The sequence below is a fragment of the Sinocyclocheilus anshuiensis genome, unplaced genomic scaffold, assembly GCF_001515605.1.
Source record: "Sinocyclocheilus anshuiensis isolate Anshui unplaced genomic scaffold, SAMN03320099.WGS_v1.1 scaffold737, whole genome shotgun sequence".
Classification (NCBI taxonomy): Eukaryota; Metazoa; Chordata; class Actinopteri; order Cypriniformes; family Cyprinidae; genus Sinocyclocheilus; species Sinocyclocheilus anshuiensis.
The window spans coordinates 789501-805641 of NW_015540908.1; the positions used below are offsets into that span (position 1 = coordinate 789501).

Here is a 16141-nt window from a genome sequence, read left to right on the forward strand (position 1 = left end):
TTAAAATGTATTATCAATATTATTTTATTTTACTAGTGGGTGCAGGACACTATATACCCTGTTGAAAAAAACAGCATATGCTGGTTAGGTATGTTTTGACGCTGGGACGCTGGTTTAAGCTGGTCATGTGCCGGCAAAGGACCAGCATAAACCAGCAAAAGGACTAGCATGAACCAGCAAAAGGACCAGCATGAACCAGCAAAAGGACCAGCATAAACCAGCAAAAGGGCCAGCTTAAACCAGCAAAAGGACCAGCTTAAACCAGCAAAAGGACCAGCTTAAACCAGCAAAGGACCAGCTTAAACCAGCAAAGGACCAGCTTAAACCAGCAAAGGACCAGCTTAAACCAGCAAAGGACCAGCTTAAACCAGCAAAGGACCAGCTTAAACCAGCAAAGGACCAGCTTAAACCAGCAAAGGACCAGCTTAAACCAGCAAAGGACCAGCTTAAACCAGCAAAGGACCAGCTTAAACCAGCAAAGGACCAGCTTAAACCAGCAAAGGACCAGCTTAAACCAGCAAAGGACCAGCTTAAACCAGCAAAGGACCAGCTTAAACCAGCAAAGGACCAGCTTAAACCAGCAAAGGACCAGCTTAAACCAGCAAAGGACCAGCTTAAACCAGCAAAGGACCAGCTTAAACCAGCAAAGGACCAGCTTAAACCAGCAAAGGACCAGCTTAAACCAGCAAAGGACCAGCTTAAACCAGCAAAGGACCAGCTTAAACCAGCAAAGGACCAGCTTAAACCAGCAAAGGACCAGCTTAAACCAGCAAAGGACCAGCTTAAACCAGCAAAGGACCAGCTTAAACCAGCAAAGGACCAGCTTAAACCAGCAAAGGACCAGCTTAAACCAGCAAAGGACCAGCTTAAACCAGCAAAGGACCAGCTTAAACCAGCAAAGGACCAGCTTAAACCAGCAAAGGACCAGCTTAAACCAGCAAAGGACCAGCTTAAACCAGCAAAGGACCAGCTTAAACCAGCAAAGGACCAGCTTAAACCAGCAAAGGACCAGCTTAAACCAGCAAAGGACCAGCTTAAACCAGCAAAGGACCAGCTTAAACCAGCAAAGGACCAGCTTAAACCAGCAAAGGACCAGCTTAAACCAGCAAAGGACCAGCTTAAACCAGCAAAGGACCAGCTTAAACCAGCAAAGGACCAGCTTAAACCAGCAAAGGACCAGCTTAAACCAGCAAAAGGACCAGCTTAAACCAGCATCCCAGCGTCAAAACATACCTAACCAGCATATGCTGGTTTTTTCAACAGGGTTCATTTATGTGCGTAACATTTATTTATGTTCATTTAAGCGAGGATAGCAAAATAAAGTAAACTGTGACATATTATTAGTGTTGGGAAGGTTACTTTGGAAATGTAATAGGTTACAGATTACAAGTTACCCTACTTAAAATGTAAAAAGTAGTGTAACTTTTCAATTACTTTATAGAAGTAATGTAACTGATTACATTTGATTACTTTTTGATTACTTTTCTAAATTTCTATTTTTTTTAACTGTTTATCATTTTCAAACATGTAAACCAGGCAGGGTAAACCTTACAGTAGTACTCAACACTGATTACTGTCACACTTTCGAAATCCTTCATCACTTGAATTAAGATTATATTTCATTTTTAAAGTAGACATTGGATGCAAAATTCACTTTTACATGGTGTTTGCATATAAATGTATCTTAGCAGTGTGTGGACACAACCACTGAACAGAGCAAGGTAAAAAGGGTGTTGTTTTACACGACCACTCAGGAATTTTAACCAAAGTATGTGGCAGACCGTACATGAAGACCCTAAAGAATCATACCAACTTGTGGAAGATCAGTGTCTCCTTTGAAGCACAGCCACCACAAAATCAGACTTACTTTGAGATCATTCTGAGGTTAAATACATTTAAAATCATAACAATAAATATTTTATTAGCTATGATACTGTTTTTTATTATACCCAACAATTCCTCATACAGTGGACTTCCAGTAAAATTTGGGATCAAAAAATATTCAGACACTTTGACCTGAGCATGCTTTGCGTAAGTGTTTTTTCTTTAATGGCTAATGTTACCTTTTTACACCACAGACTGAACAAAATGAAGATTGCTTGGTAATTGGTTGAGCTAAATTGGTATTATTGTTTTAACAGCTGACAGCTATTCAACCGAATTCATTACATACCTTTCTATCAAAGTTGTCTGACATTATCAAGATGAATTTGTTCTGACACAGTTTAACTCTGAGCTCTTGTTATATTTTATTACCATTTTCTAAACTATAGCGAATAAACTGATAATGTGAGAAATGTTGAAGGTGTCTGAATAAATCTTGGTTTGACTGTAATGGTATTCACAGCACACAAATATCAAATCATTCATTTAACTATTAATCATGCCCTTAAAACACAATTGATTGCACAAACCCCGCCCCAGGCTCACGCTATTGGTTGAGATTTTCTCATTGGCCCGTCCTTCGAATGTTGGCCAATGAACAAAAATGTAATTCTTCCGTGATCTCGGCAGAGCTCCTCCCCCAGGCGGAGACTCTGAGGTCGTAAAAAAGTGGCGTTACACTTTTCTGCAGGTTACTCCAGTAGGTGGCGACAAGCGTCTTTTTGTAGGCTTTGAGTGAGTCATTGAATTATTCACCCATCTGATTCAATAAAAAAAGAATTGTTCATGACTGAAACAAGTCTAATACACCTTATAATGTTCATAATAGATGCATGTCAGGATGGATTTTAATGTGTAAATCTTTTACATAAGCCTTTTTCCTTGTTTTCTGCTTATTAATTAGGTGCTCCTGACTGAGATGTTTAGTTATAAAGGAGTACATTTCTACATAATTTTTTATTGTTGATCCTATGATGAGAATCAGGGATATTACATTTCTCTAATATCCTCAGATTCTTCAAGCAGTCCATCCCTTCGATGTCAGCATAGGCCAGCATCTTTACATACAATATTACATCTGAAAGGTCATAATGGTAATGTCATAAAGGGCACCTAAAAAAAATCTAATTTAATTTAATCCAGTAGTGTATGAATTCTAACAATATTTATATTATTTTCATATTTATACGTTTTATAAAGAGCCAAAATGCATAAAATACATTGCCCTTCATAATGTATGTGATGTATTAATGTAATGCTTTAATTATGAAGCGCAGAATGAAGTTTTGAGACATTTGCCTAATCATGAGCAGCTAAGATTCATTTTTGAATTTTGGAAAGTTGGAAATCTTTTGCCTTGCACTTATTAGTTATAATAACTTTCATTAATGACGTTAATTTACATTATATCAACATATAGTGTTATATGATCTAAACAGTAAAGCTTTATTCATCTTTTTCCACATACAGTGGCCACAAAAAGTATTTGGTGTGTGATTGTCACTGGAGTAAGCATTATTATGGATTATGGACTCATATTTTGGCCAGAAGCAAAATATGTCTCAGCTTTTGGCTTCTGAAGACATTAACTGATGGACTGGAGTGGTGTGGATTACTTGTGGATTATTGTGATGTTTTTATCAGCTGTTTGGACTCTCATTCTGACGGCACCCATTCACTGCAGAGCATCCATTGCTGAGACACTGATGCAATGCTACATTTCTTCAAGTCTGATGAAGAAACATGTATATAATGTGTTTGCAGCCGTATCGTGCAGCGTTGTGAATGTGCGTGTCAGACTGTCAGAAGATGAACTGTTGATCTTCTCGTGTCTTTTCCAGTCTGGAGGCTCAACAGTCTGGTGCATTGCCGTGAAATATAATAATCTCAGTATGCAGACATATGGCATCTTCAGTATATGACACACTCTTTGATACACTTTGATGCACTCTTTGATACACGTAACACATGACAGACCTTTGTTTTAATACTTTTATTTTATTTAAATTAGAAACAAAAGTTTGATCAAAAAAGAAACCAAAAGACGTCTTTGTAATTCACATTTCAATACGTTACAAAGTTTTACAACTGCTTTAATGCAGTTCTCTAAAAAACATGAAAACCAAGAGACCACATCCCAAACCGAGTTTTTTTTCCAAACATGAATAAATAGATAAATAAAAAGATAAAATATTAAAACTTGCCCAGAAGTTCCTGAGTCCCCTTACATCACATTTATAATGAAAAAGTAGAAATCTTAAGATGTTTTTTGTTACAATAATAATAATAATAATAATAATAATAATACTGCAACTATCGTCTTTTGCTTTAATGCAACTTTTTTAAATAGTTTATTTTTAGCTTAATTATTTCAACCTGATTATGGTCATTTACTGTGGCTGGTCTTCTCTTTTTATTTGTATTTTTCTTTTTTTACATTTTGTATGAAAAATGATAGTTTTATACATTTGTAGAGCTAAGAAGGTCCATAAGAAGTAGCATGTTTTTGTGTGTGTGTGTGTTAATACCATTGACATCTTTCCATGACTTGAGAGTTTGAATGCATGTGATTTATGTGCATGATCTTTTATTTGTCCTTTGCATAAACGCACACGTGTGAGTGTACAAGATAACAAACATCTCACGTTAACAATTCAGCTGTGCAGCTCAGCGTCTGGAGTCCGTCTGCTGCGTGAACGCTTCAATAATCTCCATCCTGTGACAGACAGAAAGAGAGAGATCGACTGCATTACACTGATGATCATGCTGTTAAGATTCTCTGCTTTGGATCGCAGGCAAAAAGCAGCCGGTCCAAGAGCAGACAGCGATTCAGCTTTCGGGTTAACGTCTGTTTCTTCAGGTTCCTCAGTGTGAATAAAAACATTATTGTATCATCATCATCATCATCATCATCATCATCACCCACACTCATCTCGCTCATGTTAGATGACACTCTTTCCAGTCAACTGATTCCTGTGATGGTCCTTAAGAATCGCTTTCTGTGACAAAACATGTTTAATATCAGACATGCTACTTTGGAAAGCATTACAGAAATAATTCTGTAAAAACTAAATGCAGAACAAAATCTCAAAACGGATTGCAAGAATTTGAAAAAGTTGCAGTTTTACAGTGAAGTGTGTAATTTTGTCACCAAATGTAAGTGCAAAAATAATGACTTTCCTCTCGTCTCCCATTGGTCACCAAACAGATGGCCCCGCCCTAAAATCACAGCATTGGTTAAATCATTGTAGTGTCGGGCTGGTCATGATGCTCAAACCAACACATCAATGTTTTACAGAGACACTTACAAAGTCTCTCCATATTAATCTGGGATATGAGGAGGTGTTATAACAAGGATAAAATTACACACTTCAGTGCTGAGGAGGTCAAACCTTCACAACCTGTCAAACACCTCAGCTGCTGCATATATGCCATATCAGATGTGCACGCAAAACACATTCACGCTGCCCATGCAGGTCACAGTGAAGCTCAAGACCGCTGGAGATCGTAGTGCTTTCATATCGCATCCATGTGCACGTGTGTTTATACTGTATGTGTGCATTTAGATCTGTTTATGAGTGATTCTCATTGCAGCCAACATGCATCACAGTCTCTGGTTTAAGTTGCAACAGGGATTCTGGGTATTTGCTGAAGAACTGAACAGCCAAAAAGATGAGGTTCACTGATCTGATATTTAACATCATCTTCCCCAGAATTCCTGCATTGTTGACGTTTCCTCCATTCAGCACCAGGCACTGTACTTACTGTAACATCACCGTCAGACGCTCAGGCAGGTTCACAGTGAAGAAGGTACTTCAGAAATTAAAATGCCATTTATTCACCCTAATGTTTTGACTTATTAATCTGCCAAGTTTGAATATGGGACTTAAATTTCTTAATTGGCTTAAGAAGACAGCACGCATGTTTTACTTGTACGGTACATTTTGCTCCATTCGCGTTTATGGGAAAGAGCAGCATGAACATTCCTCTAAATATCTTCTTTTGTGTTCCACAGAGTATGGGTCTGGAGCAATATGAGGGTAAGTGAACGATGACAGAATCTTTATTTTGGGCTGAACTAACGCTTTAGTCACAGCTGCATTTACCTGTTTACCTGCTCTTATGTTATGTGATAAACGTTCTGAATCATTCATGATTATAAGCACACTATTTACAGCACAAAACAGAGCACTTCCGAGACTGCAGTCTAGTTCATCACAGAGAGTGGAAATTAATTTCCAATCAAACTGAAAATGATCAGTCACTCAAATCTCACAGTAATTCATCAGAGAAATCAAATGCACCAAACAATCCATCGGCAACATGCCATGCAGGCCACACCTCGTGGCCGTTTGCAGAAGAACAACAGAGCAACCCAAACCAAAACAGGCCAATCAACTTACTACAGCTTCAGAGCTAGTGGATTATCTGTTGCTAGTAAACCATAGCCATGGGGTCTCCACCATTTATGATTGGCCGAGTGTGATTTTCATCAAGAGAACACAAAACAGCATCATCAGTAATGAAAAACTGGATCATAGTATTTATTATCATGCTTGTTTGTCACATTTAAACGTGAAGTGTATCATTTCTGACAGTGTTACTTTAGAAACAATAGTGATTTATAAAGTTTTTATATCATATTTCATAGTATTTACATTTGTTTTATTTTCACTTGATTTTTCAAAAGTTAGTTGTGTTACTTGTTTCTTTGTAATTTGCTTCTCTTCCATCTTTATTTGACCCTCTAACTCCAGAACTTTCTATTCTAATTCTATTCTTTAAAAAAAACTTGTCCCTTTTAGACTTGCACTCTATTCATTTACCAACTGCTTGTTTTCTTTAAAAAAACAAACAAACTAACACAAGCTTTTCTAATCTTTTTGTATTATATGTATTTGTTTTCTTTTTATTTATTATACAATTAACAAAATAAAAATAACAATTAAAAAATTGTATTGTCCTCATTTGTAAGTCGCTTTGGATAAAAGCGTCTGCTAAATGACTAAATAAAATAAATAATAATAAATAAATAGAAAGCAAAAAAGGCCTCTAACACTAGCTTGCTCTATTCTTTTTCTATTCTATCTGTTTTCTTTTTATTATATGATAAAAATAAAAAAACCTTACTACGTGTACAGCGTTAGACTAACTGAGACTTGTTGTAGCACTTGCGTATCTTTGCTCTTTTTGTTGATTTTGATTGCTTCCATTGTCTTCATTTGTAAGTCGCTTTGGATAAAATCGTCTGCTAAATGACTAAATGTAAATGTAATTATTTGTGAAATTTACTAGCAATTTCTGAGTGAAAACTGTTTTCACAAATTTTTAAGTCCTCTGGGTCATTTTCTCATCTATTTTTTGAGCATGCACTGCCTCCTATTATCTTATTATAAGTGTGTTTAGCATCCGTATTCAGACGAATTTTCTCTTTTTGTCATCTTCTCAGTTTTTCATTCTTCCCTCCTTTTGCATGATAAATCTCTCTCTTTCCTAATGCTTTGTCTGCTCTTACCTGTCTGTGTCTCAGTAGGGTCTGTTGGCATCTTTCGGTCTTTTCAGCTGCACTTTGAGTCTCTTCATGCCGATCTGAAATCCGTTCATGGCCTGGATGGCCGTCTGAGCGCTCACTGGGTTATCGAAGCTCACAAAGCCTGAGAGAGAAAAGACAGAGAGATGAATGTTCAGTGTGTCAGGGTTCTGGACTGTCTGTGTGTGTTTTGCTCACCGTGACCCAGTTTCTCCTCGTGTTAATTGTGTTTAATTTGATTATGATTCCATGCACCTGTGTTCCCCTGATTGCCCTGTGTTTATTAGCCCCAGTCTGTGTAGTCTTCCTTTGTCGGTTCTACTCGTTGGATGTTGTGTTATTCCCATGTGTTTCCTGGATTAAAGACTGTTTATGTATTCCACGTCTCCTTGTTCCTCGTTCCGCGCTCCTCCCAGCACAGATCGTGACAGAAGAACCGACCCAAAAAACAGTAACCTCTGTGTGTCTATCCTCCGTTTTTGTTTCTGTGTTTTTTCCCTCAGTGTTTTGTTTCCATTGTGTTCTATGGATCCCCTCCTTCGCCCCGAATTCCGAAGATGGTCCTCGAGCAGAATTCGCCGCCTTCGTGGAGTGGACTCTGGCGAGAAATGGATCTATGTCCCCTGCCTGTTCCCAGGAGAATCTAGCCAGTTCCACTCCCGACCCAGTGCCCAGCCCACCATCTCCCCGATGCGCGGAGCGCATGACCGAACCCACCTCTGACGGAGAACAGGAGCCCACCACGACCGACGAGCCATCGCCGCATGGAGTGACAGAGCTGAGGATCGCCGCGGAGCCAGAGCTGCTGATGACGTCAGTCAAGGTGGGTGAGCCGGCAACAACGCCCGCCACGAGGGAGAGAGCCACGGACAGTGTGAACGCGGAGAGGAGCTCCGCCCCCTGCACCGCGGCAGTAACCTCCGTTTGTCTACCCTCCGTTTTGTTTTCCGGTTTTACCCAGTGTTTTTTGTTCCGGTTGTTCCCTTATGGATCCCCTCGCCCGCCCCGAATTCCTCCTCCTCCTGCTGGAGCAGGGGGAGCGCTTGCTCGAGGGTCATGCCAGACTGTTTCTGGCGATTGCCCATCTCACCACCTACCCGGATGACTGCGCGTTCTATGACGCCAGCCTCAACCCCGCGTGCAGAGTGCCGTCGTCCGAAGGTGGCCCTCGAGCAGAATTCGCCGCATTTGTGGAGTGGACACTGCCGAGACACAGATCCCCGGTCACCGTCTGTCCAGAGGGGGATCTCGCCGGTGCCACTCCAGACCCAGAGCCCAGCCCACCATCTCCCAGCTGTGCGGAGCTAAAGCCAGAGCCCACCGATGATGGAGAGCCCAGTCCCCAAATCCAGTCCAGAGCGCCCTCCAGTGCCCGCTCCTCGTAAGCGCCCTCAAGTGTCCGCTAACGCCCTCCCACCCGCTTCTGCCTCCTCCACCGCTGTCGTCTGGCAGCCCCTCTGCTCGCCCTCAGCCCACCATCAATACGGTGCTAGCTCCGTGGGTCTGCCATCCTCCAGCATCGCCGTGGCTGGAGAATCCCTCACCTCCGCCTCCAGCCTCCGAGGCCCAGACTCCGCCTCGGCCCGTAGACCCAGCGGCTCCACCTCGGCTCATAGCTCCCTCACCTCCACCGTCACCCGTTGATCCACTAGCTCCACCGGGCTCCCTCGTCCCTCCGGCTCCACCTTGGTCGGGCGTCGACCCGCCATCGTCTCAGGACTCAGCCCCCGGATCTTCGGCATCCCCCTGGCTCGTTGGCTCTCCGTCTCCGCCTCGGGCTCCTCCGCCACCATTGGTCGGCCCCCTGGAGTCAGTGGCCATTCCTCCTCCATGGCTCCTCCCTCCGTCGCCTCCACCGTGGGCCATTATTATGGCTGTGGCCTGGGTCCAGCTGGACTCCTCCTGCTCCAAGCCCCTCCTGTCTCCTCCCTCCATCGTCTCCTCCCTGGACTCTGTCTTCCGGCCCCCTCTTGGGTGTCCGTCCTTCTCCAGAACCTCCTCCTTAGTTCCCACCCATTCCCCCCCTCTGTTGTTCTACGGTGCGAGGACACACCTTCCGGGAGGGGAGAGATATGTCAGGGTTCTGAACTGTCTGTGTGTGTTTTGCTCACCGTGACCCAGTTTCTCCTCGTGTTAATTGTATTTAATTTGATTTCATGCACCTGTGTTCCCCTGATTGCCCTGTGTTTATTAGCCCCAGTCTGTGTAGTCTTCCTTTGTCAGTTCTACTCGTTGGATGTTGTGTTATTCCCATGTGTTTCCTGGATTAAAGACTGTTTATGTACTCCACGTCTCCTTGTTCCTCGTTCCGCGCTCCTCCCAGCACAGATCGTGACACAGTGTCCATGCAAAGTGCTGCTGTGTAGTTGCTGAGCTGTTCTGATTGGTCGATAGTGCCAGGATTATCACTGTTAACTAAAACTAAGACTAAAATAAAAAATGTTTACTTGAAATAAAATAAACATGAACTGAAATAACTTATTTTATTTCAGCTAGTTGCCGAGGCACAATTTCTCTTTCTTTTTAGTAGTTGAAGTACTAAAATAACTTGAACTAAAAACTGAAACTTAATGAATACTATACAGACAGCTTTAAAAAAAAAAAAAAATGACAAAAACACTCAACAAAATTAATAAACCTTTAACCTAAATTAACATAAAAACAGAAAATACAAAATATCAAATTTTATCTAATTATAAAATAATAATCAAGAGTCTAAATTATAATACAATAACACCAGTGTATTGCTATGTGATAGCTGGGAATTGTGGGAGGTTTCTAGGTAACTGCTACCTGTAGCTGAAGCGGTAAAGCATGACGCTGACGATTAGTGTTTTCCTGAACACATACGGTGCTCGTTCTTACCGAAGCACTTGCTTTGATTGGTGGCACGATCGACAAAGACTTTTGCAGAAATGACGTTACCGAACGCCAGAAACATCTGGAGCATTTCTGAGTCAGTGAACTCCTGAGGCAAATGGTAAATGAAGATGTTACACCCCTCAGGACCTGCGGCACACACACACACACACACACACACACACATTAGACTTATAATGAGAAACTCATATGCAATGATTTATGAACACATATGTATTTATAAATAAACCAATAATTAACCATGCACTTGTGAAAAAGTACACTTAATTGTACTGAATGTGCACTTGTAGTGTACTTAAAATTCAGTAAGTACATTTAAAAAAAATACTTAAATACTTGAAGAGAGACACTTCTATGTTTCTTAACACACTTAAAAGAATGTCAATTTAAGAGTTTTATTTTAAAGTACATTTAAATCATTATGTTTTAATATCTTTTGTTGTGCTTTCAAAAAGTACACCTGTTTTGATTTTAATTGTAGTGTTGTTTAAGAATACAAATAAAGTTCATTTTGTATTTTAAATGTATTAAATTGCAACTGCATTTTTACAAATGTGTAATACATACAAGTTTCAATAGAAATAACATTAATGTATATTTTAGTTTATCATAAAGTTATAGTTTTAGTTTGTCAGTACACTGAGCAGCACTTTAACGAAATTTCAAAGACAATACAAGTAATTATGAAATGACATATAAAGATAAAAATGTCCGACTTAAGTGGGTCACAAAAACTCTAAAGTTCAGCTAATTGAATTTAATATCAATAAAATTATAGTACATTTTCATTTTATTGCATTAACATGCAATTAAATGTCAGGAAACATGCATTCATTTGACACTTTATTTTCCTAAGAAGTACTCTTTTCAAATTTGTGGAACTACACAAACTGTCCTTTCTTTCAACAGGAAATGACATCACCTTCTCTCTGCTGCTGCTGCAGTTGTTGCTGGGAAACCAGGGTGGGTTGCTGTATATACGGCTGGCTGACCAAGCCATATGCGGCTGGATAGGCTGCTGTGAAGCAGAGAGTTTGACACATGCTGATACAGATTGATGTGACACAAAACATGCTCGGTGAGAGACACTGCAGCAGCTCAGTCACCTGTATAGTGCTGCATGCCTGCGTACGCCTGCTGGAGCGGATCTAACACCGCTGCCACCGGACTCTGGGCTGGAGGAGTGATGAAGAGAAAGCATTTTGCAGTTTGTGAATAAATGTGAGTGTTTTTGTGCATGCTAAACTCGCTGCCATGATGTTAGAGGACTGCGGGCAGGGGCAGACTGGCCATCTGGACTTTCTGGAGAAGGCCTGGCTGCTTCATCATCAAAGAGTAAGTGTCAGATTAAGACAAAAGGGGGCGCCAATGCAATCTTTTTTTGGTAACACTTTAGAATACTGTTCCATCATTAATGAATAACTGCACAAGTAGCACAATATTAGCACTCTAGTAACTACTAGCATCTAACAAGAAACTCTTATTGATGAATTAGTAAGTAATAGTGCTTAGCTGAATGTGGTAGTTCACTATTAGCTAATCAGTAACTACTATTGTTTCATACCTCCCTAAGAACTACTAAGAATTACTGTATACGGGTTCATAATAATATGAATATTGCATAATGCATAATTAATTCTAAAGCGAAGGTCATGGTAACCCACTAGGAATGACTCAAGTATTACCAATTTCTTCAGAAGGAATTACTAATTATTTGGATCAGTATTCTAAATTAAAATAATTTATTCTAAATGAGTCATATCTAAGTTGTCACTTAGTACAACTCAACTAGTTCAAGTTGACTAAACTTATTTGAGTTGACTGAACTTAAAATTTTAAGGCAGTGGGTTTTTTTACAGTGTAAATGAAGCAGCCTACACACACACACACACACATAAAACACACGCGCGCGCGCACACACACACACACACACATACAAAGACATATGAATACTCAAAATTGTAGAATAGTTCTGTTGTTTCTGGTTTCTACATTCTAATTTTATGTTTATCGTTATGCATAATATACATTTTTGCGTTCTGCTCTTTTTATGTATATTTCAAGTATTTTAATTCATACAATAATACATTTATTTCAATCACCATGGGTTTTTGGCATAAATGCAATACACTGACTGCTGTAAAACTGTGAGATAGTAGCGGCTGTTTGTAGTTGTAGGCAAGGCCTATTTGGGGGAAAATCCAGGGCCGTTTTTTACTCCCAGGCCATCCCTGATTGTGGGTAATCTCTAGTGTGCTCTGGGCAGTTTGAGTGCCTCCCAAAGCATTAGGGATTCTTCTCACCTTGATATGGATGAACACCGTTGATGTAGATTTCTGAAGCTGGCAGTCCATTGGTGTTTGCCGTTATGGGACTATAGCCGTTCACTCCGATTGGTGGAGGCAGAGCCGAGATGGGATTGGCTGCAATAGTGGGCGGAGTGTTTGTACCTGTAGCCAATCACAGAGCAGCGTGGAGTTTAGACTGACGAGTAAAAGAACGGTAAACACTGAGCTCTTCACATACAGATCACCTTGTGAAAAAGAAGGCTCTTGTATTGAATGTGCACTTGTAGTGTATAATATAATATTAATGAAATAAAAGGACATTTAAGTGCACTTAAAGAGAGACAATTCCATGACTTAAAAAGTGCACTTTGTAATAATATCAAATTAGAAGTTTCACTTTAAAGGACATTTTAAATCAATAGGTTTTAATAATATTTTGTCATGTTTTAAAGAAGTACACTTATTTTGATGTGTTGACTAACATACTTAAGCACAAGAACTTGATTATGATTTTAACTGTAGTGTGTTATTTGATATTACATATTAAAGTTAATGCATTTTAAATGTACTAAATTGCAAATTCATTACAAATGTGTAATTGCAAATATATTTAAAATACAAGTTTCAATAAATGTCATTAAAATATATTTTAGTTTATCATAAGCTAGTCAGTATTCTGCAGTAACACTTTAACCATAATTATGCAATTACAAATAAAGATGTATTTAAGTCCTACTTAAGTGGGTCAAACCACTCTAAAGTTCAGATAACGGCATATAAATTTAAACTATAATACATCTTTATTTAATTGCAGATAACATGTTTGTTAAGTCTAAGGAAACATTACATTCAGTTTGCACTTAAGTATATTCTTTTAAAATAACATTTTCTGTAATAAGTACTCTTTTTAAAAGTATGCTAAAGTGCACCTTTTCCCACTTTTTTTTTTTTTTGAAGTTTTCTGGCTTTTAGTTAATGTCTACCTTTATTTTTTAACAAAATAAACCTTTAGCACACATGAAGACTTTCTTATCCACTCTGGTCTGAATATTGTAACGTAACCATATTATGATGTCATTCGGATCTAGTTCCTGAAGCACAGGTAGCTGTGCTGTGTGGTGACGGTGGTCATCACCTGACGAGGGTGTGATGGGTGCAGCTATGATGCCGTTAGCACTGAGTGCTGCCATCTGCTGCATCTGCAGCGCCGCTACTGTAGATACAGGTGACAGGTATGACGACTGCGCAGCCAGCGCCTGCTGCTGAAGCAGCTGAGACAGACAGAGAGGAAAGAGTTAACGCTACACAACTTCAACATATGCTTGAGTCTTCATCCCTGCACTTACAGCACAAGATAAATCCACAACGACTGTCATTAATAATGGAGAGAACAACAATATAACTGGAAACAGCAATATATGTGAGTGCAGGGATTAAAGCAGGGTCTGTAGTAAAGACAGGTGAAACACTGAATAAAGAGCTGTAGGCTCTGAGTGTTTCTTCAACTGCAGGCACTTTTATGGCCTAGGGCTTGATTTGTATTGCAGTCTGTTAAAACTCACTCTCTTTAGTTTATTTTCTTACATGGGAATAAACAAACCATTTAAATATTTATTGTGTGAAACTGATTCATGATATGTGTCATATAACATTACACAGCAGAAAAATATATTGTTTATATATTATATATTTATAAAACAATACAGTGTTGTTGTTATTATTATTATTATTATTATTATTAGGGGAACTAATTTACATTATGAAGTCTCTTTTGCTCACCAAGGCTGCATTTTTTTTTCATATAGTAAAAACATTAATATTGTGAAATATCATTATAACTTTAAAATAGCTGTTTTCTATGTGATTGTATTGTAAAATGTAATTTATTGCTGTGATCAAAGCTGAATTTTCAGCATCATTACTCCAGTCTTCAGTGTCACATGATCTTCAGAAATCATTCTAATATGCTGATTTGCTGCTCAAGAAACATTTCTGATTATTATCAATGCTGAAAACAGTTGTGCTGCCCAATATTTTTGTGGAAACCGTAATATATTTTACTTTTCATGATTCACAGATGAATATAAAGTTTAGAAGAACAGCATTTATTAGAAACATAAATCTTTTGTAACATTATACATGTCTTTACTGTCACTGAATAGTTCTTATTGAAAAAAAGTGTAACTGTGAATAAATGCAAAACCCCATTTAAAACTACTTTTCTTTCTACATTGATAAAAATGGTATCATAGGTATAGGGTTGGTGTAGGGCGATAGAAAATACAGTTTGTACAGTATAAAAACCATTACGCCTATGAAGTCCCCGTAAAATACCCACCAATACCAACATATATATGTGTGTGTGTGTGTGTGTTGTACTCACTGCTTGTGTGTAGGCATTATATGCATTAAAGTTGAGTGTCACCGGACTGAAGGTGTTGAGCTGCGAGGCCACCTGCTGCATGCGCCGCATACCGCGCTCCTTCTCTGTGTCTGCAAACTTCACCACCAGACTAGAGGAGGCACCCTGACCACAGACAGACAGAGATTACAGCCAACGGGAGAGGAGGAGAGACCGAGAGGATAGAGGAGGAGAAACCAAGAGGAGAGAAGAGGAGAGACCGAGAGGAGAGAGGAGAGACCGAGAGGAGAGCGGAGGAGAGACCGAGAGGAGAGAGGAGAGACCGAGAGGAGAGGGGGGAGACCGAGAGGAGAGAGGAGGAGAGACCGAGATGAGAGAGGCGGAGAGACCGAGAGGAGAGAGGAGGAGAGACCGAGATGAGAGAGGAGAGACCGAGATGAGAGAGGAGGAGATACCAAGAAGAGGAGAGACCGAGATGAGAGAGGAGAGACCGAGAGGAGAGAGGAGGAGAGACCGAGAGGAGAGAGGAGAGACCGAGAGGAGAGAAGAAGAGGAGAGACCGAGAGGAGAGGGGAGAGACCGAGAGGAGAGAGGAGGAGAGGCCGAGAGGAGAGAAGAGGAGAGACCGAGAGGAGAGAAGAGGAGAGACCGAGAGGAGAGAAGAGGAGAGACCGAGAGGAGAGAAGAGGAGAGACCGAGAGGAGAGAAGAGGAGAGACCGAGAGGAGAGAAGAGGAGAGACCGAGAGGAGAGAAGAGGAGAGACCGAGAGGAGAGAAGAGGAGAGACCGAGAGGAGAGAAGAGGAGAGACCGAGAGGAGAGAAGAGGAGAGACCGAGAGGAGAGAAGAGGAGAGACCGAGAGGAGAGAAGAGGAGAGACCGAGAGGAGAGAAGAGGAGAGACCGAGAGGAGAGAAGAGGAGAGACCGAGAGGAGAGAAGAGGAGAGACCGAGAGGAGAGAAGAGGAGAGACCGAGAGGAGAGGGGAGAGACCGAGAGGAGAGAGGAGGAGAGACCGAGAGGAGAGAGGAGAGACCGAGAGGAGAGAAGAGGAGAGAGGAGGAGAGACCAAAATGAGAGAGGAGAGACCGAGAGGAGAGAGGAGGAGAGACCGAGAGGAGAGAGGAGGAGAGACCGAGATGAGAGAGGAGAGACCGAGAGGAGAGAGGAGGAGAGGCCGAGAGGAGAGAGGAGAGACG

At 40.5% G+C, this 16141-nt stretch overlaps 1 protein-coding gene across 3 annotated transcripts in view; it reads right to left on the bottom strand.

The window, feature by feature from the left end:
- Nucleotides 1–4391: 4391 nt before the first annotated feature.
- Nucleotides 4392–16141, bottom strand: part of LOC107689166 (CUGBP Elav-like family member 3) — a 37977-nt gene continuing 26227 nt past the window's right edge. Inside the window, exons 7-14 of one of the 3 annotated variants that reach the window (XM_016487087.1) lie at nt 14966–15109; nt 13718–13853; nt 12598–12744; nt 11401–11469; nt 11217–11309; nt 10280–10423; nt 7400–7538; nt 4392–4600 (exon numbers count right to left, since the gene is read on the bottom strand). In XM_016487087.1, coding sequence (XP_016342573.1) covers nt 7411–7538; nt 10280–10423; nt 11217–11309; nt 11401–11469; nt 12598–12744; nt 13718–13853; nt 14966–15109 — 861 coding nt within the window. In that variant the 3' untranslated portion in view covers nt 4392–4600; nt 7400–7410. Of the gene's footprint in view, nt 4605–7399; nt 7539–10279; nt 10424–11216; nt 11313–11400; nt 11470–12597; nt 12745–13717; nt 13854–14965; nt 15110–16141 lie in introns of all 3 variants that reach the window. The other 2 variants (XM_016487086.1, XM_016487085.1) reach the window with 2 other exon arrangements.